Source organism: Ambystoma mexicanum, chromosome 14, assembly GCF_040938575.1.
Source record: "Ambystoma mexicanum isolate Mex_15411 chromosome 14, UKY_AmexF1_1, whole genome shotgun sequence".
Lineage (NCBI taxonomy): Eukaryota > Metazoa > Chordata > Amphibia > Caudata > Ambystomatidae > Ambystoma > Ambystoma mexicanum.
In genome coordinates, this window is record NC_090940.1 from 138,979,603 (window position 1) to 139,004,165 (window position 24,563).

The 24,563-nt window shown below is 47.8% G+C and overlaps 1 protein-coding gene across 3 annotated transcripts in view; it reads left to right on the top strand.

Annotated features, from left to right (window-relative positions):
- Window positions 1-24,563, top strand: part of PACS2 (phosphofurin acidic cluster sorting protein 2) — a 1,334,790-nt gene that overhangs the window by 1,273,749 nt on the left and 36,478 nt on the right. For all 3 annotated transcript variants that reach the window (XM_069638734.1, XM_069638735.1, XM_069638736.1), the window contains 2 exons: window positions 2,166-2,392; window positions 10,205-10,318. In XM_069638734.1, coding sequence (XP_069494835.1) covers window positions 2,166-2,392; window positions 10,205-10,318 — 341 coding nt within the window. The remainder of the gene's footprint in view (window positions 1-2,165; window positions 2,393-10,204; window positions 10,319-24,563) is intronic.

Below are 24,563 nucleotides of genomic sequence, written 5' to 3' on the forward strand. Positions count from 1 at the left end.
GTCAGGGACCCTAGTAACATTGTGCGAGATTGGGACCCGCACTACTACGCCAATAAGAGACTGAAAGCGTCTGGAACCCTGGAAGCAAACGAAATCAAAGGAAGGGAAGTGATTGCTTTCCAGGAGACTAAACCAAGCTACTGTGAGAATGATGTGCGAGTCTTGGACCCACACCCAAGTAAAAGCCAGAGAATAAGTGGGTCTGGGACCCTCAGAGTTACAGAAGCTGATAGAAGGGAGATACAGCCTTGGCAGGAGAGTGAACCAAGCTGTGGTGAAACCCCTGTGCGAGTCTGGGAGCTGCACCCAAGTAAATATAAAAGAATAAGAAAGTTTGGGACCCAGAGGCTTGGCAGGATAGTAAACCAAGCTACATTGCATTGCGAGCCTGGGACTTGCACCGATATGAGAGCTTCAGAAAAGGCAAACTGTATTTGAAATGATACAGGGTCCTTGGACCCACCAAGATAAAAGGAAGAATTACTTAGAGGCTGTCGGAAGTCATTTCCTGGATAGTGTTTCGGAGGAGAGTGAACCAGACATATCCGGCGGCTGTGAATCCGAGAAAGGATTCACAGGAACTTTGAGATCTTTTGTTGTGAACTTTTGGGATACCTTAGAACGGGCAGGAAGACGGGAATACTTCGGGCCTCATTACGAGTATGCTTGTAGCCAAGTTACCGGCAGACTCGCCTTACCATTACCCGATATCCCGTTGTTACTGGGATATTACGGGCATCGACAACGGCGCTAAGTTCCAATTCCATGGAGTCCCAGAGGACTCTATAGAATAGGAACCACTGAAGCACTGTTCTAACGGTGCCAGTGTTTCAGTGATTTCTCTGCCGGTTGGGGCCTGAACTCCCGGCAGGTCGGGATGCATTCAATCTGCTTAATTTCAAGTTTCTATTCAGATCGGTATTCAATACCTATTCACAGACCGCTAGGAACACCCCAGCTGCCGCGTAGCTTTCTCCAACACTCACTGGTCCTTGGCGTTGTTCCTCGGTGGGTGGCCTCCCTAGGTCGGCAGGCCAGCTTCTGCGAGCCCCGCTTGCATACCGGGCTGTCTTGCACATGCTGTAAGCCGTGCTGCATTTGTACGGATATGGACCACGTTCTTATTTCTCGTTCTCGTTCGGAGCTCCTGCTGCTGATTTCTCGCTGCGCAGTCTTCCACACCTGTAACAGCCCAATGGCCCGACACGCTGTGGGCTGTACAGGTTCTCTGGGCTGCTGGTCCTTCGGAAAAGGTTCCCCTGCTGGTCTCTCCCCCACAGGCCCCATGGTACTCCCTGTGCTGTTCTTTGGCCCTCTCTTTATTCACCTGCAACCATTTAACAGGTTGCAGGTGTAGATCCTTAATTGGGCTTGGCTGACTATGATTAAGGGGACATGTCTTGGTGTTTATTACTCTATCTCCTCTTTCTCTTCCTCGTCCCAGTAATTTCAGAGGTTAAATGTGGGGAAATGAAGGTAGAGGTTTTGCAGTAGCCCATAAAGGTTGGGGAGGGGTTAGGTTGGTCATTAATAGGGGAAAGGGGGATACTCTGCTGTCTTGCCTGTGTACCCCACTTTTAACCCTTCTCCTTTGCTTCCTCTTTCTAAAGCCTCTGGGCTGGTAATATCTCTTGTCAATGGGGCAGGGATAACAATATCCCATGACTGCCTCTGGAATAAAGGATCTTCATGAAAGGGGAGTGCGGAATACTGCATTTCACCTGAGGACATCTCAGCGCCAATTCCCAAGGACCCGTCACCCAGGTGATCCTCCCTCGCTTCTCCACCCCCAGAGTCCGGATCCAAAAGCAATGACATTTTCCTTGCCACCTGAGAGGACCACAGGGGAGTAGATGTGAGGACACCCTCAGGTTTCTCACACTGTTTAAACAGGTTAAGTGTGGAAAAGTTGTGTGCTGGGGCTCCGATGATGCAAATGAACTCCTAGAGTGGTTGTACTGTTGTCTTATTTGTGATTCTTGTGGTTCACTCATGAAAATGGATGCGATAGCCTCCGAATAATGAGATTATGGTTGGTGGCGTCAAAGGGATTTTTAGTCCTCCTAAGGCAAATAGTGGAGCAGGAGTCTCCATGCTAAGGCCGATTTCTACTTTGTTTGCCTGACAATCTGGCGTCATGTATTTTCCTGTCTGCTCATTTTCAGCCAGAGTCCTGGGAGCGAGCTGATGGGTCTGCAGTTGGATTATTGGGTTGCTGCGCAAGCCACAGAGAAAAAGAAGGATCTCGAGAAGAAGGACTCATCCACTGCCAAAAACACACTGAAATGCACTTTCCGCTCGCTCCAGGTCAGCAGGCTGCCCAGCACAATTGAAATGGGTTCCACGCCCACCATGTCCATGACGGTGGTAACCAAGGAGAAGAACAAGAAGGGTAAGGGTGAGGTGATTGGAAAATACGTCTGCAGAAATGTAGAGATGTGGTGCCTCGAGAAATACCTCCTGTAAATGATGGCACCATTACAGAATATTTTGGCAGTAACTCTTTTTTAGAAATGATCACTTTGCAAAAGGGGTGTACTCTGTCGGTTTAGGAAAATGTGTAGGGGATGGGGGGCAGTGTCGTAGGATCTTGGAGCAACCGCTTTAGAATCTTTACCCATTTTTATGATAGTGAGTTTTTTAACATCCATAAGCGAGTTAATGATAATGAAAATGATGTGTTGTTTATGTAGTGCCTTTGCTTTTATGCACTTGTGCAAAGCCAAATAACTGATGGCTAGAAGGTTTGGAATTTAACTTATCTGGCATAACAACTCTGGCAACCCTCAAGCCACTACACAAAAAGAAAAGACCACATGCAAATCACGATGGGTCCCACCCCAAATTGGGCAGGTGTGCCCAAACTACTTGGTCACATTGCTTCTGCACGAGACAACCTTGAGCATGTTTCGGCCTCCTTTGGGCATCATCAGTGAGGTGTACGTTTGGTCTCTAGGCCTGCCAGCCTCATGACCCTCATCTGGGCATACCTGAAAGAGGTGGTTGGAAGGTTTGGAGTTTCTTAACCTCTTGCATAGCCTGCAACCTTCCAGACCATTGTTATTCAGTCCACTAAGCCATTACAGAAAGGGGAAGACCATATGCAAATAATGCCTGGTCCCAAAAGGGTGCGCATTTCAATATGAAAATGCCTTGTAGTCCGACAAAGGGATTGGCACCAGTTTGAAACTCCCTTCACTCACGATTTTAGTTTCTGAAGGTTTCATGACTACACATGCCTGTTTTTTCCAAGATCAATGTACACTGTCAAACAGTTCTAATCCCCACCTCCAACCTAAAAGGACTTTTTGTCTCAGAATTTAGAAAAAAATAACCAGTGATGGTAGGGTTTTCATGTAAAAGGACAGCAGTGCAAATACTGTAACAAAAACACTCCTACGTTCCGTCCCCTTTCCTCCATACTTTTGGGACATTCCGTCCTGTGGGACGGGACCAGAGCACTTTTGTAAAAAAGCATCAAATTGAAAAATGTGTCCTTCTCTTTTTACGCGGGGTACCGCACGCGGCCATAACCCCGCCCTCCTTAGCTCTGCCCCGCGCATTGCTCTTCAGTCCTTTTCTCTGCACGGTCGGGGCTGGATGCACTTGCATCACTGGAAAGACCTTTTTCTTCTTTCCCGTTGTCTTTCTCTCCTGCTCCGGTTCTGCATTCTCGTAGTCCTCAGTCTATGTCGTATCTTTTGGGATTTGTCTCTTGTTCCTCTTGCGAACATCGTTTCGCTAGGGCAGATCCCCATTCTTTCTGCTTGGAGTGTCTGGGACCGGATCACTGTTGGGACTCGTGTTTCTACTGCGACTCCCTTTCGGTCCGGGCACTTCAGCTTTGTCTTCGTCAGGGGGGAGGAGATCTTCCAGCGTGTTCCTCCACCGCATTTTCAACTCTTCATCGATGAAAAGAAGAGACGCCCGGTAAATTCTTTACTTTTTAGGGCACCCCGGCCGGGGGACTCCTTCTTGGGGTCCTCCAGGTTCGGGAGAGGCTTCAAGAGCTCTGCTACCAGGGTTTCCCCTGAGGTGCCTCGCAGGCCTAGTAGATGTACCGGGGTTTTCTCAGAGGGTTTCCGTGAGTGGCCTGCCTACACCAGATCACGATCCGAGGTTCACCAACCAGGTGCTTATAGCCAGCCCAGTCGTGCTGAGGCTTTGGGTACCAGAGTTCGCTCCGAGGTCTCCTTGTCTGGAGCATCCCATACAGACACCGGGGTATGCCCAGGGCCTCCGTTGAGGCTTTCTGTACTGAACCACGGTTTGAGGCCCCTGTCGGGAGAGCTATACAGACCGGACTCCGTTCCGAGGTTCCTCTCATCGAGGCCAAGGGTGTGTACTGACAGAATTAAGAGACCCGTTAAGGTCTTGGCTGTGAGGTGGATTCCTTGGCTTTCCCGTGCTCGCAGTGATACCGGTTCTGTTGAGGGGGAACAGGGAGAGGTCGCTGACCGTTTCTCCTCTCTTACCGGCTTGGCCGTGGTTTCTCTCTTGGAGGCTAATTCAAAGGGTCACGACAGAATGTCCAGTTAACATAGTACCGGCTCTGCCGAGGATCCTTGTGTCAAGGCTAAAGTTTCAATCAAGTCCCCTGACCAATCTCTGGAGATACCTGCCTCATCCACAAATGTGACGCAGTTCTCCTCAGATACTCACAATGGCGGGCCTTCCTGCGTGGACTACGGTGGCCATTTTGGATTCTTCCCCCACACCCATGCTATCGACTGCAGGTGCTGGGAACCTTCTTTTTGGTGGACAACCTTGTCCATTGGACAGTGTGAATCTGTTCCGCCCCCCCCATGACTGGCGCGCTCAGATGCCGCTACCGCATATGGTCTAGCTTCCTCCTACTTCTGCCCCACTGGTCTATGTAGACCCCAATAGTGGCAGGCCCTCTTGGCAGCCTTCCTCACTACGTTTGTGGAGGTATGTCCCTCATGAGCAGCCTCTGCCCATTCCAGTACCTAAAGTTTTGCGAGAGGATGCCTTTTTTGGGAAGTTTCAGAGTCTTATGAACACTGATCCCATGAGGGAGTACTTTAAAGGTATTTTTAGAGAGATCTGCCCTCTGGTGTCGCATCCTGCCCCGGCAGTTCCAGTCACAGCATCTGTCGCCCCGACAGCGGTACCACCTCTACCTCCCGGCCCACCTCCACCTTTTCTGCCTCTGCTTCCGTTGTCTCCGGTTGACAAGACCCCAGCAGAGCGAGCCATCAATTTGACACCGGTCGCATTGCAAACAGCGGATCCTGACGCTCTGGACAACCCTCAGGCAGACCAAGAAAGTGAGGACCAGTCCCGCTCTGTCAGAGCATTCCATGACAGGGTTCTGGACATGTCACATACCAGTACCTGAGGCACCCGCTACGCAGGATGGGGCGCTCACCTTGTCTCTGCAGGAGCACACCGGCCTGTTTCTTCAGAAGGACGTTCTGGCCGAGGCCCGCAAAGTCTGGGATAAACCCCACACTGGGCTACATATAAATAAGAGAATCGACGCCTGTTACAGGCTTCACACCTCGGAGGAAGTAGCCTTGGCGTCGTGTCTGCTCCTTTCCTAAACGGTGGTTGCAGCTGCCACTCTGCAATCCAAGCAGGCCTCTAAGACCTCTTCTGCTGCGGCTCAAGTTCTGGCCAAGGAAGACAAGTTGCTTGATCCCATGGCCAAGAAAGTTTTTCCCAACTCGGCGCTGCAATTACGTCAGGTTAATGCAGAGCTCATTTTGGCAGCGGCGATTATGAAACTGTGGGGGGATTTGGCAGACTTCCAGGAGTTCATTCCTGGGGACAGACTGGAAGACTTTAAAGGCGGTTTGTCAGACGCCAGGGTATTGGTGCAGGATATGCTGGAGGCTGCTGCGCACCATGTTGACACCTCAGCTCGAGGCCTCATGTTGGGGGTGGACACCTCTCGTCAAGCTTGGCTTCATGCAACAAAGTTTTCGATGGAGGTCCAAGATAAAGTTCTGGACCTGCCTTTTGACGGCAAAGAGTTGTTTTATTCTTCAACGGATGACGAGCTTACAAAGACTAAAGCGAGCACGCAAACTGCCAAGTCTCTGTCGGTGCTTGTGAAGCCCCCAGTCAAAGCTCAGAGATCTGGATCCCAGTCTCGGTCCTCCTCAGGCTTCAGAGATTTCCAGGACCTCAGAGCTGACCCTCCGACAGGTAGCTCCCGTCGGAGAAAGTCTGCACGAGACTCCGGTGGGAGGACGAATCTCGTCTCATCTGGAGGCGTGGCAAACCATCACCGAAGACTGGTGGGTTTTGACCATCGTTCGACGGGCTTCCGCTTGCTCATCCCTCCAATCCTCCCTTTCAGTAGTCGGGGACACCCTCACTCAGAGCCAAGGTCCAGAAGCTTCTAGATCTCAAGGCTGTGGAACCCGTTCCCCTAATGGAACGAGGGGAGGATTTTTACTCCCGTCGGTTCACGGTGCCCAAACCCAACCAGGCTGGCCTGCGCACCATACTATACCTTTCCCAGTTCAACTTTTCTCTTTCCCAAGATAATTTCAAGATGATCACGCCCCGCCAAATAAAGTCCTCTCTTCAGAAGGGCGAATGGCTAAGCGTTGTGGACCTTCAGGACTCGTATATGCATATCCTGATCTCGAGCCCGCATCAGAAATATCCGCGGTTCTCCCTGGGAGAGGAGCACTTCCAATTCCGTGTGCTCCCTTTTGGTCTCTTTTTTTTTTATAACTAAAGGGATAGCCCCTGCTGTGGAAGGAAAGGAGGGCTAGAAAACAATATGGAACAAAGAAAGAGCTCCAACCACAGATATTTTAGCACTCTCCTAATGTCGGAGTGTTTTAGTCATATTATTTTAAAGCAACTTGGACTCAGAGCTTCAAAACGTAAGCTCAATACCCTTTAAGTATCTTTGTTAAATCGACAAACCAAAACAGAGCTGAGAATTTAAAAAATAACTTCTGCTTAGTAGTACTTAAATACAATTTATTGGTTTTTTGATTTCACCAACAATGAAAAAAATATAGTAATAAATATATACTCCAAAACTGTCTCATTCCTAAACAGAAAAATAAGGTATGAATACAACACTATTGATTGTTTGCACAATAGATGGGATTAGTATCATCTAATAGTGCAGTAAAGAAAAAGAGATAAAAAACAAATGCATACTAAACAAAAAACAAATACAATTTTGCCTTTTGATAAGTTACAGAAAATTGATGATTGCATTGTTCTTTGACATAATAGCAATAAATGTCCATATAAATCAACTAAAGCATCAGAGGACCAAAACCATTGGTGTCTTCACGAAGATGTCGGTCATCGCTGCTTTTCTTTGGCTACAGGGTATTCATGTGTATCCATATTTGGACTGGCTTCTGCGCAGTCCTTGTCCAGTGAAATCCTCGAGCAACCTTCAGTCTCTCCCCCAGCTACTGTTCTGCCTTGGGCTGTCGGTGAACTGGCGGAAATCCTCCATGACTGTCTCTCAGGACCTGATGTTCCTGTGTTTCTGTTGGAACACGGTCGACTGCAGAGTGTACCCGACTGTGGACAGGATGGCGGCTCTGTTGACCACGTGTTAGGTTTTCATTCAGTCAGAGCATGTCGGCCTGGTGGTTCCAGAGGCTTCTAGGCTTCTAGGCCTCGTGCAAGCTTGCTCTTCCCCCTTGCTCATCTCAAGATGCAACTCACGCAGATGGCTCTTTGGAAGGAACTCCTGGCTTCAAGAAGTGGACCCGGGCACCAAAATGTTTCCGGTTCCACCCTGCATGATGACAGATCTCCTATGGTGATCATCTTCCAGCAATCTGTGGGTAGGTGCTCCTTTTCAGGAGCCCTCCCCTCAAACTACCATTACGACGGACTCCTCCCCTATTGGGTGAGGCGTGATGTTGGATCATCTTCAGGTTTTCGACCTATGGTCGCCACACGACAGACAATTTCACATTAATTATCTGGAGCTTCTGACGACTTTCCTGGCGCTCAAAGCTTTCAAGGAAGTGATTGTGAACAAAGTTGTCCGCATCCGCACAGACAATGCGGTATCCATGTTTTAGATCAACAAGCAGGGGTGTACCAGGTCACCTCCCCTTGTAGATCTAGCCATTCAGATTTGGGAATGGGCCATTCAGCACAGTGTTTGGCTGCTGGCAGTGCACATTCCGGGCCAACTGAATGTGACTTCATACTCACTCATCCGACGAGCGGTGGTCAGCTACGAGTGGGAACTGAACACAGAGATTATCTCTGACCTTTTTCGCCATTGGGGCACTCCAGAAATTGACCTCTTTGTGACGTCATCAAACAGTAAACTTCCTCTTTATGCTTCCAGGAACGGGCTCAGAGCTTCTTACCTGGGGATGCTCTAGAGATTCCGTGGCACAACATGAGGGCCTACGCCTTCTCGCCTCTTCCTCTGATTCTCTGGGCGCTATGCAAGCTCAGGAACACGACGTATTGCACTCTCCTGTTCATAGCCCGTTGGTGGCCAGCCAGATTCTGTTTTTCAGAGCTTCAGCATCTGTCAGTCTGCGTACCAATTCTTGACCTGCTTCACCAGAGCGATCAGCAGATGTGGCCCCCCTCCCCACAATCATTCAGCTTGGTGACCTGGTGCCTGAGTTCAAATCCTTAGAATCCTTAGAAAGTTTCAACTAGTCAGCGGATAATATGCGTATTATCCAGGCGGCTAGAAAACCTTCAATAAGGGCTCAGTATAGGAGCAAGTGGCCAAGTTCCTGCACTGATGTTTAGCTAAACAGCTGGACCCCAGAGACGCTACCATCGACACAGTCCTGTCATTCGTTTCTCATCTGACATCTTCAGGCATACATGTGTAAGTCTTGTAAGACTTATTTGTCGGCTGTCGCTGATTACCTGTCCAGACTCTTGCTCTTTTTCATTGACAGACCCGGTCATTAAAAGGGATTTTGCAGGTCTATTGCATCTTTATCCACCTGTGCGCAACCCACATCCAAATTGGGAATTGAATGTGGTCCTCACTGCCTTACGCCATAAACCTTTTGAGCCCATGGCTACGGTGGACTTGGAAGTTCATTTCATGGAAAATGGCCTTTCTGATTGCAGTGACTCCGGCAAGGCGTGTAAGCGAGCTTCAGGCCTTGTCTGTAGAACATCCATTCCTCACCTTTCATAAGGATAAGGTTGTCCTCCTGACTAATCCTTCCTTCCTTCTTTCCTTCCAAAGATGGTATCCGATTTTCATCTGAACCAGTCGATTTCCTTAACCGTCATTCGAGCTCTTAAGTTTTATTTGGACAGAACATCCAAACTCAGGAGCTTTTCCCAGCTTTTTGTGACCTTCAGAGATCCAAAAAGGAAAGCCGGCCTCGAAAGCAACTATCTCTCGATGGATTGCTTCCTGTATTTCAGAGGTGTATACCGTTCAGGGCCTTCAGCCTCCAAAAGGAATTCATGCCCATCTTGTACGGGGCAAGGCAGCTGCCGTTGCCTTCCAGAAATATATGTTCCCTTGGAAACCATTGCCAGAGCAGCCACGTGGGATTCCCCATCAGCTTTTTGTAAGAATTACTGCTTGGACCTTAGCTCCAGAGGCAATGCTCAGTTCGGCCAGGCTGTTCTTAAGAACCTCTTTCAGGGAATTCCATCCACTCGTTTTCCTGTGAGGAGTGCTTGGTAATCTCCCAAAAGTATGGAGGAAAGGGAACGGGACGTAGGAGTATAACGGTTACTCACCGTAGTGACTACCTTACTCCTATTCCATAGTCTACTTTCCTCCATACACCCACCCGCCATCCCCTCTAAAAAAGTATCCTTTATTATTGCTTGAAGGTCTCAGACCTGGCGATAGAAAAGACTGAAGAGTGATGGAGCTAAGTAGGTCAGGGTTACGGCCGTGTGTGGTACCCTGCGTAAAGAGAGAGGAAGGACACATTTTTCAATTTGATGCTTTTTTACAAAAGTGCTCTGGTCCCGTCCCACTGGTCGGAATGTCCCAAAAGTATGGAGGAAAGGGGACTAAGGATTTAGGAGTAAGGTAGTCGCTACAGTGAGTAACTTTGTTAAACTCTGGTGCATGGCCACCCTCTGTTTTTACCTTTATTTAATATTAGCAAAATATGCAAAACAGGGATCTTCGACAGAGTGCAGATGGTGAAGAACTTGGGACTTTATGGAAAGATGCGGTGTAGTAAAATGATTTTGAAAGTAGTTTTCTTTTTTTTTTTACTTCTCCCAGTCATGTTTTTGCCTAAGAAAACAAAAGACAAGGACATTGAACCGAAGAGTCAATGTATCGAGGGCATCAGTCGATTGATCTGCACGGCCAAACACCAGCAGAACATGCTACGAGGTGAGTTCATTTACAGATTGTGTGAAAACACGGCCGTTACTTACACAAACATCAATTCCATGATTGTAATCTGATTGGGGAATGATGTTCTCACACTTAGTTGTAATGTTCCCTTCTTTTGATATTGGGCTAATTATGGGGGTTTAGCTTGAAAGGATACAATTCGGAAAATATGATGTTGGCATTTCATCCTATTCCTTATCCTCGGCACTGCAACTTGTTTTTGTCCCAAGCACTGTGGTGAGACCCTCCCAGGACTATAATGCAGTAAAGCTTGTTGAAGATCCCCAGCAACGGTCCGTGCAGTCTTCTTCCACAACCCGGCACATTTCATCCTTTGTCTAATAATGCAGTGGATACCCAACACCCACATATGCAGTCTTCACATTCACCCCCTTCCTCCAATGCAGCCTCGGATTCTGGCCTCCCATTTCCCCTCCAGGTGCAGACTCTGTTTGCCCCCTAACCCAATCCAGGAGCAATCTTGTTTCCTACCCTCTCCAGTTACGGCGCTGTGAAGCCTAAGACAGGGGCGAGGAGTGGTTTGGGGGGGGGTTAAAGGAAAAGACTAATTCATAAATACAAGACTAAGGTGATTTATTATGAAACTTTTACAGTGAGTGGGCTTAAGGTGGAGCGGAAATGTCAGGATTACTCGTGTGGCAGCGATTAGATACATATTCAGGAAAACAAAGTTGAAACTGGCTTTTCTTTAGCCTTGTGATGGGTTTGGATTCTCATAACAAAAGTCTTTGTTCAGGGCTTCTCTTTCAGGAAGGGTGCTGGTATAAAATAATACCTGGTTTTGTCAGAATAAGGACGTTTGAACAGTCTTTACTTTTCCCAGTTTCCAGACTAGCCCGGTTGCCAGGATTATTGACAAATACTCTGCTTGCATTGCTTTCACTTGGACGTCTCCCCTTCCTCCTCTGAGACTTATTATTTTTTATTATTGTGGTTCCCCACCATTTGTTCTAGAAGATAGATTACCACATTAGAAATATTGGAGTGCTGGATACAGTAAAGGAGGGCCCTGGTTCGAGGTTGTGCCAACTCCCAAAGCCCTATGGGGACAAGGGTAGCTGGTCAGAGTAAGTGGACTCACAACTACTCTTAAGTCTACTTGGTAACTTGTAAGGCCAAACTTTATCCCATAGGGCTCTGGCTACTCTCCTTGATCTCCTGCAACTACTGCACCCTGCACTACTTATTACTTTGCTGTTTCCTCTCTACTTAGTTTCTTCTCTGAGCTACTATCATTACCTCTACAGACTTCCTATTGCTCCTGTCCACCGCTCTCTCCTTCTGTAACACCTCTGGTCTGTGTACTCCCAGTCTCATCCAGTTCATTCACTGCTTTGGTTAACATTGTCACTGCCTATGTGTTCACTCCTCTACACCACCCTCCTCTGCAACACTGTCATCCACATGATCTCACCCTGCCCCCACCTAACCCTGGGCACCTTCACTGCTGGGTGTACCACCCTCCTCTCTACTGCTTTAACCCAAGTTGTTCACCCCTCTTTATTCATTCGCTCCTCTGACCCTTCTCTGTACTATCACTATCAAGGTCATAACATTGCTAGGCACCTTTTTCGCTCCTCTGAGCACCATCATCCTGTGTACTGCTCTCACCCTAATGATCTTCACCCTCTTTGACCACCACTCTCCCAGTCCTTGCCTCTTGCTTTGGCATCTCTAAGACTATTGGACTCCTGCTCCAGCCCCTCCCAACTCACTTGATACAGCTCCTCTCCTGAGCTCTGATATGACATAACCTTCTGGGTCTCACCTCCAGTCCTCTGGGCCGTCAGCATTGCTAGGAACGATATTGTTTTTGCTGCTTTCCTCCCATAGACTTCTATGGCACACCCTTTCTTTTTGCAATTGTTTGCTTTTTGACCGGCGCTTTTGGAGGTAAGTAAAGGCTTCAGCTTGCTTTTTGCTCACTCTTATGGTGAAAATGATCAGTCCCTAACACTATCAGCACTGACAGTCTGTCTCCTTTAGTGGATTTCTTGTCATTTTTAATTCTGGACAAATCACCTTACAGTGAAGCGCGTTTAGGAGACACTGTATCCTTGAAACATTTTCTTTTGTAACTTTGATTACAAATGCATTGTATTCAGGAAGGGTTGGTGGCAGCGAATATTTATCTACTGTGTTTTTAACTTTTTACACGTGCACTTTTGTATTTCACTGCTTAATGCCATAAAGAGTACCAAATACTGTAAAATGGCAGTCAGATCTTCCCTGTCCATTGTCCATTTTGTACTTTGGCCTTCTTCCTGCCCTCTTGGGCCCACAAATTGCCATATTTTAAAAGTCCTTTCCCGGGCAAAGCCTTTGCTTTCCCAGCTAAAGTTTCCCCAGTTTCCCTCCACCAGAGCTGGAGCTCTGGTTGCATCTTCCTGAGCTGCAGGAGCAGCATCCACATCACCTTCACCCTGCCGGGCGTTAAGATAAGCTTTGGGGCAATATTACCATCACCCCTCGCTGTATTTACGGATGCGCAGCACCCGTGATTTTACATGTTCTAAATTCGCATTACTGCATCTACAACAACAAGAAAATGGCCAGAACCACGAAAAGCCTTTAGATTGGCGCTCTTTCTCTGATAAAACCACCATCCGCCATTAAGAAACACGAGGTTCGTCTCCTTCAACATGGCTGCCTTCTAAATTCGACTATTGGCACCCTGAGCCCCTGTGCCTAGAAGCGACCGGATTGGCTGCTTTGCATGTAACTAAGCTAATCCTATCTCGCCGGCCGGCGAGCGCTGGTTCTCGTAACAAGGCACGAGAAAAAAGGCTCCTGTCCCGAGCCTGTCGGAGCCGATAGGAACGATGGAACTTATCAAACTCTTAGTCTCCATGTTCTGCAAAAGCGTGAGTAGCACGAATACCTCCCCCGTACCCTGTTATTTGACTATTTCTCGCTCGATCAGCTATGTCCCAGCCTATCCATACGTTCTCCTTTGTGTGTAATCACTGACATAATCCACTTTTGCGTTACACACCTCAACTGCCCCACTGGCGTTTATATGCCGTTCCCCTGTGCGTGTAATCGGCACAAATGCTAATTGACTGTCTGACCTGCCAACACCAGAATCCATTATTATTTGCTTTCCTGATGATTTATTGCTCCACTGAGCGCCGCCTCTGCACCTCTTTACTGCTTGACATTTGAATTGACAACGTTAGAATCCATTGTGCGCTGCCTCTGCACCTTTATTACTTGCTTTCCTGATTATATATTGCTCCACTGAGCGCCGCGTTGGTAATATCTGCATATTTCAACGTTCCATGTATGTTTCCAAAAATGCCAAGTTGTTTCATGTGAGCCTACATACCCACTGTATACGAGCAAACTGCATTTAGCCTTTCATTGTGACCTATATCTGTAAACCAAACCTCGCCTGTCACTGCAGCGCACCTTGTCTAAATTAGCAAACTGTTTCCAGGTCACACTGCCCTTCTATAGCATATTGTACTCAGCCTGCCCTCATACTCCAATGTGCTCTACATTGGTAAAGTGTATCTAGACAATTCTCCAATATAAATATCATAAGAGACTATCCCAACCAATTTAAGATTCATCTATGTTTGCGCCCCATTCTGGTAAACTGTATCTAGCCTATGTTTGCGCCCCATTCTGGTAAATTGTAACTAGCATATGTTTGCGCCCCATTCTGGTAAATTGTAACTAACATATGTTTGCGCCCTATTCTGGTAAATTGTATCTAGCCTATGATTGAGCCTAAATAACCTGTACTGCAGCCATTGTTATCATAGTCTAGGGAGGTCTAACGTTGCCTAAATAAACCTAGAGGGCCCCTGTTCATAATGCTTACACGTATGACTAGCCCTACTAATGTCCTACCATTGTTTTTCTTGCTAGCGACGTATACTACCCTGACATTACAAATCCTAGTCACCATGTCTTGCTTGACAAGCATTGAGCCACCTCCGACTGTACTCCTAGGTCACCTCGCAGTTAGCCCTTGCCCCAGTACTCCTTGCATCTTAGGGGCTAGAAACGCTAGACTCCGCTCACGCCTCAGTAAACTACATTTGTGTTTGTATTTGTACATGATCCACTGACCAGATCACTACCAGCAGTCAACGCCAGAACCACCCGCTACACTACCCACAAGACGTCTAATGACACAACCAATAATAACATTGATCTCTACCATGCCTCAACCAAACCGAACACCTCTAAAAGATTCTACCACCGGCCACATCCCCCCATCACCACCATACCTGCTCCTCCACTTAAGGTAGCACTAATAAACGCAAGATCGCTATTGGAACATTCCACCGACATAGCCGACCTAATAATAACTAACAACCTTAACTTCTTAGCCATTACGGAGTCTTGGCTGCATGAAGCAGCAGGACCCCTACTCTCCCTAGCTGTCCCGGATGGTTTTCCCATAATCAGACAAGATGGAGTAAATGCACGGGGCGGAGGAACCGCCATCATCGCTAAATCTAGCCTCTCTGAGACTTGCCCACACCCATAATACACTCTCATGTGAAACTCTCACAGCCAAATTCCCTCTAACCAACTCCCAGACACTACTAACTATCCAGCTCATCTACAGATCCCCTGGCCCCGTTGGAAAATTTGAGGAGGACATCCATACTCTCCTCTCTGAGAATCTCAAAACCACATCTCAACGACTAGTCCTAGGTGACTTCAACCTGGGCTTCAACGACCCTCTTGACAAGCATGCCACCACCATTGCTAATACACTATCTGAACTAGGCCTATCTCAAAAAGTTAGTGAGCCCACCCACACTAAAGGAAGAACCCTTGACTGGGTGGCAGAATACAATTGCATAGCCAATATTACTGCCAACACACCCTACCCTTGGACTGACCACTCTCTCCTATCCTTCTCACTCCTCACCACCAGACCACTGCTGCCTACTATACCCACCGCTCCCCCTTGTCCAACTAGAAACAAAAAAAAACATAACAAGGGATATACTGATCCCAGCCATCCTGCCTACCCTCAATCGGCTAGATGGCAACCTTGACCCAAGTATACTTGTTAAGGAATATGACAAAATTATACTAACCACATTAGACAACATTGCACCCCTTAAACTCAGACCCAGCAAGCCAAAAGCACATTTGAACAAATGGTTCACCCCCCAACAAAGGTCTCAGACATTTAAAAAGGAGCTGCGAAACCACATGGAGACTTTTCCCATCCACTTCCATTAAAGCAAAACTTATAGACATCACTTTTTTGTATTGGGAGGAGATCTTCCTCGCCAAACACAACTCCTACAACAAACGCTTCTCAAGTGCCAACTTTAGCACTAAAGAACTGTTCTCTATCCTTAAAGAACTTGAATCCCCTGTCATCGCCCCCGAAATCTGCACCAAGGACAAAACGTGGAGTTCTGACATACAACAGGCCCTCGTGAACAAAGTAACTACTCTTCAAAATAAAATTTCACAAATAAAACAATCACTTAACCACCTACCCACACCACCCCCAAGGTCCTCTCAAAGGATATCTCAGCTAACTTGACCCACCCGTTTCTATTTCACCAAAATCTCTATCCATGAGGCTGAGAAAGTAATTCTTTCACTTAAGCCCTCCAACTGTCAGGGCGACATCTGCCCTGCTCAGCTGATAAAAGATGCTGCAAGAGATCTTGCCCCTTTCATTACTAAATTGATTAATGCGTCATTTGCATCTGGTACCGCTCCCACTACTAAAAAACAAACATTAGATCCGCTAATACCCACCAACTATGGTCCCATCACAATGGTTCCCTTTCTGCTCAAAATCCTTGATAAAAAGTGCCTTATCTCCAGATACAAACATTTCTGGAATCTCATAAACTCCTAGGAGCATGTCATTCAGGCTTCCGACCCCAACACGGAACAGAGACTGCCCTTATTGACTTGAAGGCACAGGTCGTTGAGCTGAGAGACAAAGGGAAAACGGCCCTCCTCCTACTAGTAGACCTCTCAGCTGCATTCGACCTGGTGGATCACAAGGTCCTATGCAGACATTTAGACACGTCTGCCAACTTTTCAAAAGAGGCAATAATATGGATTGAATCCTTCCTGAGTGACAGAACCATGAGGTTTTTTGCACACTCTGCGGCAGCAGACCTTATTCCTATCACATGCGGTGTCCCCCCGGGGATCCTGTGTCTCCCCCACTCTGTACAATATATTTACCAAGCCCCTCTTCGATGATCTGGATCTTCTTGGTATCACCTACACTAACTATGCAGACGATACCCAGATTCTCCTCCCACTTTCCGGGGATTATGAAGAGGATTTGGCCTTGGTGAACAGGGTGTTTCGAAGGGATTGTGTCCTCCGACGTATTCCTTATCTTTGATAGATCATCTCCAGCTTGCTGGCCTCGGAATTATTTTTTCAGTAGAGGGCGCTGCGCGTCGACGTCCCTCGAGCTGATGTCCCTCGACGACCTCCGTATCAGCGCTGAAGTCACCACGCGTATAAATAGACTCGTGCAGCGTCCGTTGCTCAGTTCCGCGCTTCGTGGGGCCTCGGAATATCGTTGCTCAGTTCTTCAGTCAAATATATCGATATATTCCTCATGAATACCGACTCGTACTCTATGGCTTCCTCACTCGAACCGACGACTCCACATTCCGGCTTCAAAAAATGTCGAGACTGTGGAAAGAAAATGTCATTGACGGATCCTCACAGGATTTGTTTGTGGTTCATGGGAATCGAGCACCATTGTTCGGAGTGCGAGGACTGCATGTCCATGACGGCGAAAACCTTGAAGGAGCGTAAGGGGAAGCTCGAGAGAGGTAAGGCAGTTAAAACGTCTTCGAAAGTTCCCTTAGCGGAGTCGAGACATTTGTCTCCTCGCCATCGTAAAAGACATTCTCGTTCTAGATCTCGAAGCAGTTCCCATCACTCTTCGAGATCTAAGCATTCAAAAAAGAGATGTCGAAGATCTCCTTCCTCATCTTCGTCTTCTTCCCTTTCCCCAAAAAGTGTCTCCTGTCCCACTAAACATAGCTCTCAGGCTGAGTGGGAGGAATTCAGGAAAAAGATGCTAAGCGTCTTCGAGAAAGTGGCCTCGACCCCATCGAAGACTGCTGAGGGTGATACCCTGGGTGAAAGACCCGAAAAATCAAAAAGCCGCGTGTCACAGTACCCAGCGAAAGAAGCCACTCGAGCGTCACAAACCTTCGAGTAAAGGCAAAGTTGCGTCTTCGACGCTGTCGTCGAGGATCCCTTCGACATTGATCGGCGTCGTCGATGCCGTTATCGAAGGGTTCTTCGACGCACAGGTCAGTCGAGTCGACACCGTCTTCGATGCCGAGAAAGGACAAACCCACGGCCACCTCACAGCCAGTGGCCATACCCAGAGCCTCAAGCACGAGAATGTCGTCGACAACCTCGAGCAGAATCCCGATACTCTCGAGTTCATCGAGGCCTCTACCACCTTTCTCGACGCCTTTTTCGATGGCTTCGAAGCCTTTGACGTCTGCGTCGACAACGTCGACGTTTTCTCAGCCAATCATGACAAATCTGCCTCCTGCTCTGGAAATGGGATTTATTCCATTTTCAAGACCTGACCACTCCAGGGTCTTATCTTCTATTTATGAAGAAGGGGGAGGATTCAGATCAGGAAAGGCCTTTTGAGTTGCATGGACCTGCAACTCCTGCACTAGAGGAATTTACCTCTGAGGAAGGTAGTTTGAAAGACCTCCATGAAACCCTACAGGAAGCAAGTGGGTTGGACACTTCCCCAGAAGTGGTATTTGCCACACCAGACCCAGGGGAACATGCTGAAACCCCTTAAAGAACCTTGATGGCAAGGATAATAGAGTTTATGGGATGGTCCACACCCTCACCTACTTTTCAGCAAGACAACCTCAGACATCTTGGTCAAAGGTCCACAGGAGGATCATGTAGTGCCATTTCATGCAGCATTACAAAGGAGAATATTGGCAAACTGGGAAACACCTGAGGTTATCCCTGTAGTTAACAAGACACTATCAGCTAAATATTGGGTGTCTACTGCTGACCCTGAATATTTATCCAAATACCCAACTCCGGAGAGTCTGGTTGTTCAGGCAGCTACTTCAGCAGGTAGTAAATCGGCTTACACTACTGTTCCACAGGACAGGGATGATAAGAGATATGACTCTATGGCCAAAAAAGTATTTTCCGCATGTAGCATGGCGTTGAAATCCATCAATGCTACTTGTACGCTCGCAAGGTTCAGCCACACACTTTGGGAGTGTGCTTCATCAGCGGCTGACTGCCTCCCGGAGGGAGAAGAAAGAGAAGCGTTTCTCAACATCATTAAGGATGGTAAGGACGCAATGTGCGAATCCCTTCAGACTGGCATCGATTCTGCTGACAGTATCAGCAGGGCCATGGCGGCAAGTACAACAACCGGGAAATTTGCTTGGTTGCGAAAGTCTGGTTTTGCTCCGATGTGCAAAGCAGACTCTTGAATATGCCCTTTGACGGCTCTTCTTTGTTTGGTAAGAAGGCGGACGACAGTTTAGAAAAACTACAAACATCAAAGGCAGCAGCAAAATCCTTAGGAGCTGCAATCCGTCAGGCACCATATCGCCCCTCAGGAACCTCTTGGAGAGGCAAGTCCTTTCGCTTCTATTCCGCATTCGGAAAGGGCAGAGGACAGCCGGTTCAAAGGGCTCAGAAGAAATTCACCCGAGGTGGACGGGGTAAAAACACAAAAGCCGCAGCAGGTGCCTCTTTACCCTCGGCATCTGCATCAGCCGCCTCCAAACCGCTCCGAGGACTCTCTTCACAAAACACCAGTAGGGGGCAGGTTAACTCAACATCTGACGGAATGGCAGGCTATTACGTCAGATGCTTGGGCATTGGAGACAGTTGCCCAAGGTTACTGCCTGCCTTTTCTACGGATCCCTCAGAGTCATCCAGCGGGGAACAGCCCTCTGAAAGTTACAGATCCGCTCCTCTTGCAGGAAATTGTAGACCTGCTAGAGAAAGGTGCCATAGAACCGGTACCTGTAGCGGAGAGGAACAAGGGCTGGTACTCCCCCCTACTTTCTTATACCGAAGAAAGACGGAGGACTAAGACCTATCTTGGACGTACGAGAATTTAACAAGTTCCTCAGGAAGGACAAGTTCAAGATGGTAACTCTCTCTCAGATCCTTCAGGCCCTCCAGCTCCAGGACTGGCTGGTATCTCTGGACCTCCAGGATGCTTATTTCCATGTGCCAATCCATCTCAAGCACAGGAAATACCTGAGGTTCGCAATTGGCGGCTCTCATCAATTTTGAGTTCTGCCATTTGGGCTGACCTCCGCCCGAGGGTCTTCACCAAGCTAATGTCGGTAGTGGCGGCAAGTCTAAGGAGGGAAGGTATCCACGTCTACCCCTACCTGCACGATTGGCTGATCAGAGCTGTATCTAAAGAACAAGCTCAGATCCAGCTAGATTATGTCTGCCACTTCCTTCACAAACTGGGCTTCTCCCTCAGTTTAAAGAAGTCACAGATGATACCATCACAGAGACTCCAGTTCATTGGAGCGATCCTTGACACTTCCCTGGGAAAAGCCTCGCCATCAGAGGTGAGGGCTCAAGATATTCTGCAGATGGTCACCAAGTTTCAAAATGCCGAACGTCTCCCAGCCTTCGACTTTTTGAGGTTGCTAGGCCTCATGGCATCCTGCATCTTCCTTGTGCCAGAGGCTCACCTGAGAATGAGATCTCTTCAGTGGGCACTGAGGACTCAGTGGTCGCAATTCTCAGGGAGAATGACAGACCTCCTTCAGATTCCGGACAAGGTGGCTCGAGACCTTCAGTGGTGGGCCTGCCAGAAAAACATCTTGAAGGGGGAACTGTTTTGGCACCCATGGCCGGAGATGACAGTAGTCACAGATGCCTAACTCACGGGGTGGGGAGCCCATACCAACGCCTTGACCATCAGCAGTCGTTGGTCTCCATCAGAGTCCAGACTACATATCAACCTGTTAGAGCTGAGAGCAATCAGACTAGCGCTGAAAGCTTTTCTGCCATCTGTACAAGGGAAAAATGTCCTGATAATGACGGACAACACAGTGGCCATGCACTACCTCAACAAAAGAGGAGGCGTAGGATCAGTACCACTGTACAAATAGGCAATGCAGCTCTGGTTTTGAGCAATCCAAGAGGGAATCTCTCTATCGGCAGTGCACCTAGCCGGAGAGAAGAACTTGACGGCGGACGCTCTGAGCAGGCAGGACACAGTCTCCCACGAGTGGGAACTAGCTCAGGAAGTCCTTCAGGAGATCTTCGCACTTTGGGGAACCCCTCAAGTGGATCTGTTTGCCACCAGTACCGACAGAAAGTGCGATCTGTTCTGTTCAAGGGAATTTCCCCCGAGAGGAGCTCTAGGGGACGCGTTCGTAGTGGACTGGGAGTTTCCACTCCTGTACGCGTTTCCACCAGTCCCTGTCATTCCTCAAATTATCAGGAGGTTGAGAAGATTCCGGAGAACCATTATCCTAATTGCCCCAGACTGGGCCAGGAGAACGTGGTACCCGGACCTTCTGGACATGTCCATCTGCCCTCCAATTCGTCTTCCACTCAAGGAAAATCTTCTCTCACAGAAGGGAGGTCAGGTTCTCCATCCAGACATCAGAACCCTCAACCTTCACGCCTGGCTTCTGAAAGGTTGAGATACAAGGATTGGGACCTCCCTGATGACGTCATGGAAGTGTTGCTTTCAGCCAGAAGTCCAGCAACAAAGTCTTTATACCGCTGCCGTTGGAACAAGTTTTGCAGCTGGTGTAGAGAAGAGAATATCGACCCCTTTTCATGTGGTACACCAACGGTGTTATCCTTTCTACTCTACTTGGCAAATTCAGGCCTTCAAGTTGGCACTATCAAGGGCTATCTCGCAGCGCTATCGATCTTCAAGCACACTGCGGAGGAACCTTTGTATTTCAAATTACCCTTAGTAATACAATTTCTAAAGGGATTAACTAATGTCTACCCTCCAAAACCTTTCCAGGTTCCTTTATGGGACTTAAATTTAGTCTTAAATTTCCTGATGGGTACTCCTTTCGAATCACTCCACTCTTGTTCGCTAAGATTTCTCACCCTTAAAACTGTCTTATTAGTGGCTTTAACATCTGCTGGAAGGGTGAGCGAATTACAAGCTCTATCTTGTAAACCCCCTCATACAATTTTTCATAAAGACAAGGTTGTCCTACAGGTGAAGCCTAATTTCCTCCCAAAGGTGGTTTCTTCTGAATTCCAAATCACTCAGAAAATGACTTTACCTTCATTCTATCCGCCTCCCCGTCCGGGGAAAGAGGAAGAAAGGCTACATAGGCTGGACCCAAGGCAGGCTTTAAGCTTTTACATCAGCAGACTTGCTAGGATTAGGCAAGCAGACCAACTGTTCGTGGATTACTCTGGGCACAAGTTGGGATTACCGATAACAAAACAAACCATTTCCAGATGCATTAATTTGGCCACCCTGGAATGTTACAAACTGGCAGGGAAAGAGCCTCCTCAAAATCCCAGGGCTCATTCAACCAGGTTTACGCAACCTCCTTGGCCCTCCAAAGAGGGGTTGCGGTTCGAGACATATGTGCGGCTGCCACATGATCGTCCGCACATACCTTCACAAGATTTTACAACCTGGATTCCTCCTCCAGTCAAGAGACTAGGTTTGGCAAAGCCGTATTGCATTCGGTTCATTCCTAAAAGGAGACATGGCGTTTTACTCCCACCTCCAATCGCACACCACTGCTATGGGAGACTATCAAAGATGAGGAATACGTCGGAGGACACAATCCCTTCGAAGAACAAGTTACTTCTTACCTTGTAACGTTCTTTCGATGGGATGTTCCTCCGACGTATTCCTTATTGCCCCTCCCATCCATCCCTGCAGGAATACTTCCCTTATGGTTGCAACTTACGCTCCTTCAAGGTCAATAACCAAGTCATATAAAACAACTGTTAACGTCAAAACTGAACTGAGCAACTGACGCTGCGCGAGTCTATTTATACGCGTGGTGATGTTGGCGCCGATACGGAGGCCGTCGAGGGACATCGGCTCGAGGGACGTCGACGAGCAGCGCCCTCTACTGAAAAATGTTTTCTAAGGCCAGCAAGCTGGAAATGATCTATCAAAGATAAGGAATATGTCGGAGGAACATCCCATTGAAAGAACTTTACAAGGTAAGAAACGGAACTCATCATACTGGGCACACATGCCAACATGAAAAAAACTAGGACAGGATTATGCATCATTCATTATTGATGGTAATCTTATTAAGGTGGCTAAGGCGGTAAAAACCCTCGGGTTCTACCTCGACTCCACCCTCTCTCTAACTACACAAGTTAACGCCTTGGCCTCCACCACAGCGTACACTTGTAAGCTGATTAGAACGGGAAAACCCTTTCTCTCGGATGATAATTGCATTGTCCTAGCAAGAGCCTTGATTTTATCTAGGCTCGACTATTGCAATGCATTATACATTGGTGCCATCAAATCTATCGCCCAAAAAATCCAGATCCTGCAAAACAATGCCCTTAGAGCAGCACTAGTGGTGTCTAAAAGGTCTCATATCTCAGTAATAAGGCGCCAAAACAACTGGCTCTCTACTCTTAACAAGATTCACTTAAAAATAGCCTCCTTGACACATAAGGCACTGAACAATGCTGCCCCCAGTTACCTCACAGAGTTCAAAGAAGAACTTCCACTAGACCCACAAGACTCACCAATACTAACTGCATCATTATTCCAAGATTTAGACTATCCAAGGTTGGTGGTAAAAGCTTCCAGGTCAAAGCTGCATAACTATGGAACTCCCTACCTCGCCATATTAGGGAAGATCAATCCTATCCAAAGTTCAGACTCAGCTACATTAACTGGCTCAAGTCGAACGATAGCTAACTGATTCATCTTACACGCCCTCCAGCCGGTACCTCAGTCTGGCACTACCACTGCATATTTTTGTATATTTGCTAATATTTGAACATGTTATATCTTTTGTACCTTGCTATGCCTATACCATGTACTACAATGTAATTACTGTTCCCATATCCTTTGCATAACCATGTAACCTGTTAATTAAGTCTCGGATTATCTGTACTGTTTGCGCCCTGATACCCCTGGGTCTGGTGCGCACCATATAAATGAATAAACTAAAGTATGTGTGTGTGTGTGTGTGTGTGGGGGTGGGTGGTTTGTGGGTGGGTGGGTGGGGATGTGGGTCTGTCTAGGCCCAATCCACATCAGAGCCACAGTGTCTGTTGCTGGGCAGAATGTTTGGCCAGTGGCTATCCATGATTGGACAGCCACTGCCAGTTTGAATGATGCAGGTTCTAACCATCGGTAGATCAGGTTGTGGCTCAAGTTAAAATCTTTGATGAAAGTCGAACTACTGTAGCTATTCGACAGATCACCGTTGGAACCAAGATCCCTACGATGAAGTGCAGCCTGCTGAAGACCCATGGACTGTTGCCGCTGATCACCATCTCCTCCAGCCAAGCCACAGTAAATCTATGCTCCTCTGTCCTAATCTCAAGAAGGCCCTCGTCGGTGGTATCCAGTTCCCATCAGTGCACGGTTCCCTGATGGAAGGCGGCTGTGCTGGGCACCCAGGAACCTGGTCTTTACCATGGTGCCAGGGGCTTTGGCACCTGACGTGGACTATACTTCCAAGCAGTCCCTGTAGCACAGCACTGAATTGGGCATGACGCACGCAACCCTGAAGCATGGCATCCACCCATGCATGCCCCCATTTTGGGAGGGTTCTTCAGACAGACTGGTGGTCCCCAACTACTCTGTGAGTAATGTTCATTCTAGTTGGAGCTGTCTTTTTGTGTTTTGACCATGGTGTTTTGCCTGGATTCCTAGTGATTGCCCTTGCCTGCTCTGATGTGACATGTTTGAACTTCTGGTTACTGGACTGTGGCCTGGCCCTGGAACATGTTTTTGGACCCACTTGTATTTGGCTGGAACTTCTTGCTTGCCTTTAAGATTGCCATTTGGATACCTTGCTGGAACTTACTCCTAGGCACTTTTATTTGACTTTCTTGGAACTAACTTTGTGCTCTCTTGATTTGGGGACTCCATATTTCCTAGTTGCATCCTTATGCGGCCCGGGTTAGCCCCTTCCCTTCCATCCTTTCCACTTGGTGCTTATCCATTGAATCCTGTCGCACCCCACTTGACTCTGGTTCCCCTGTAGCAACAGGGGGGTCAAGTACGAGTCCATTACAT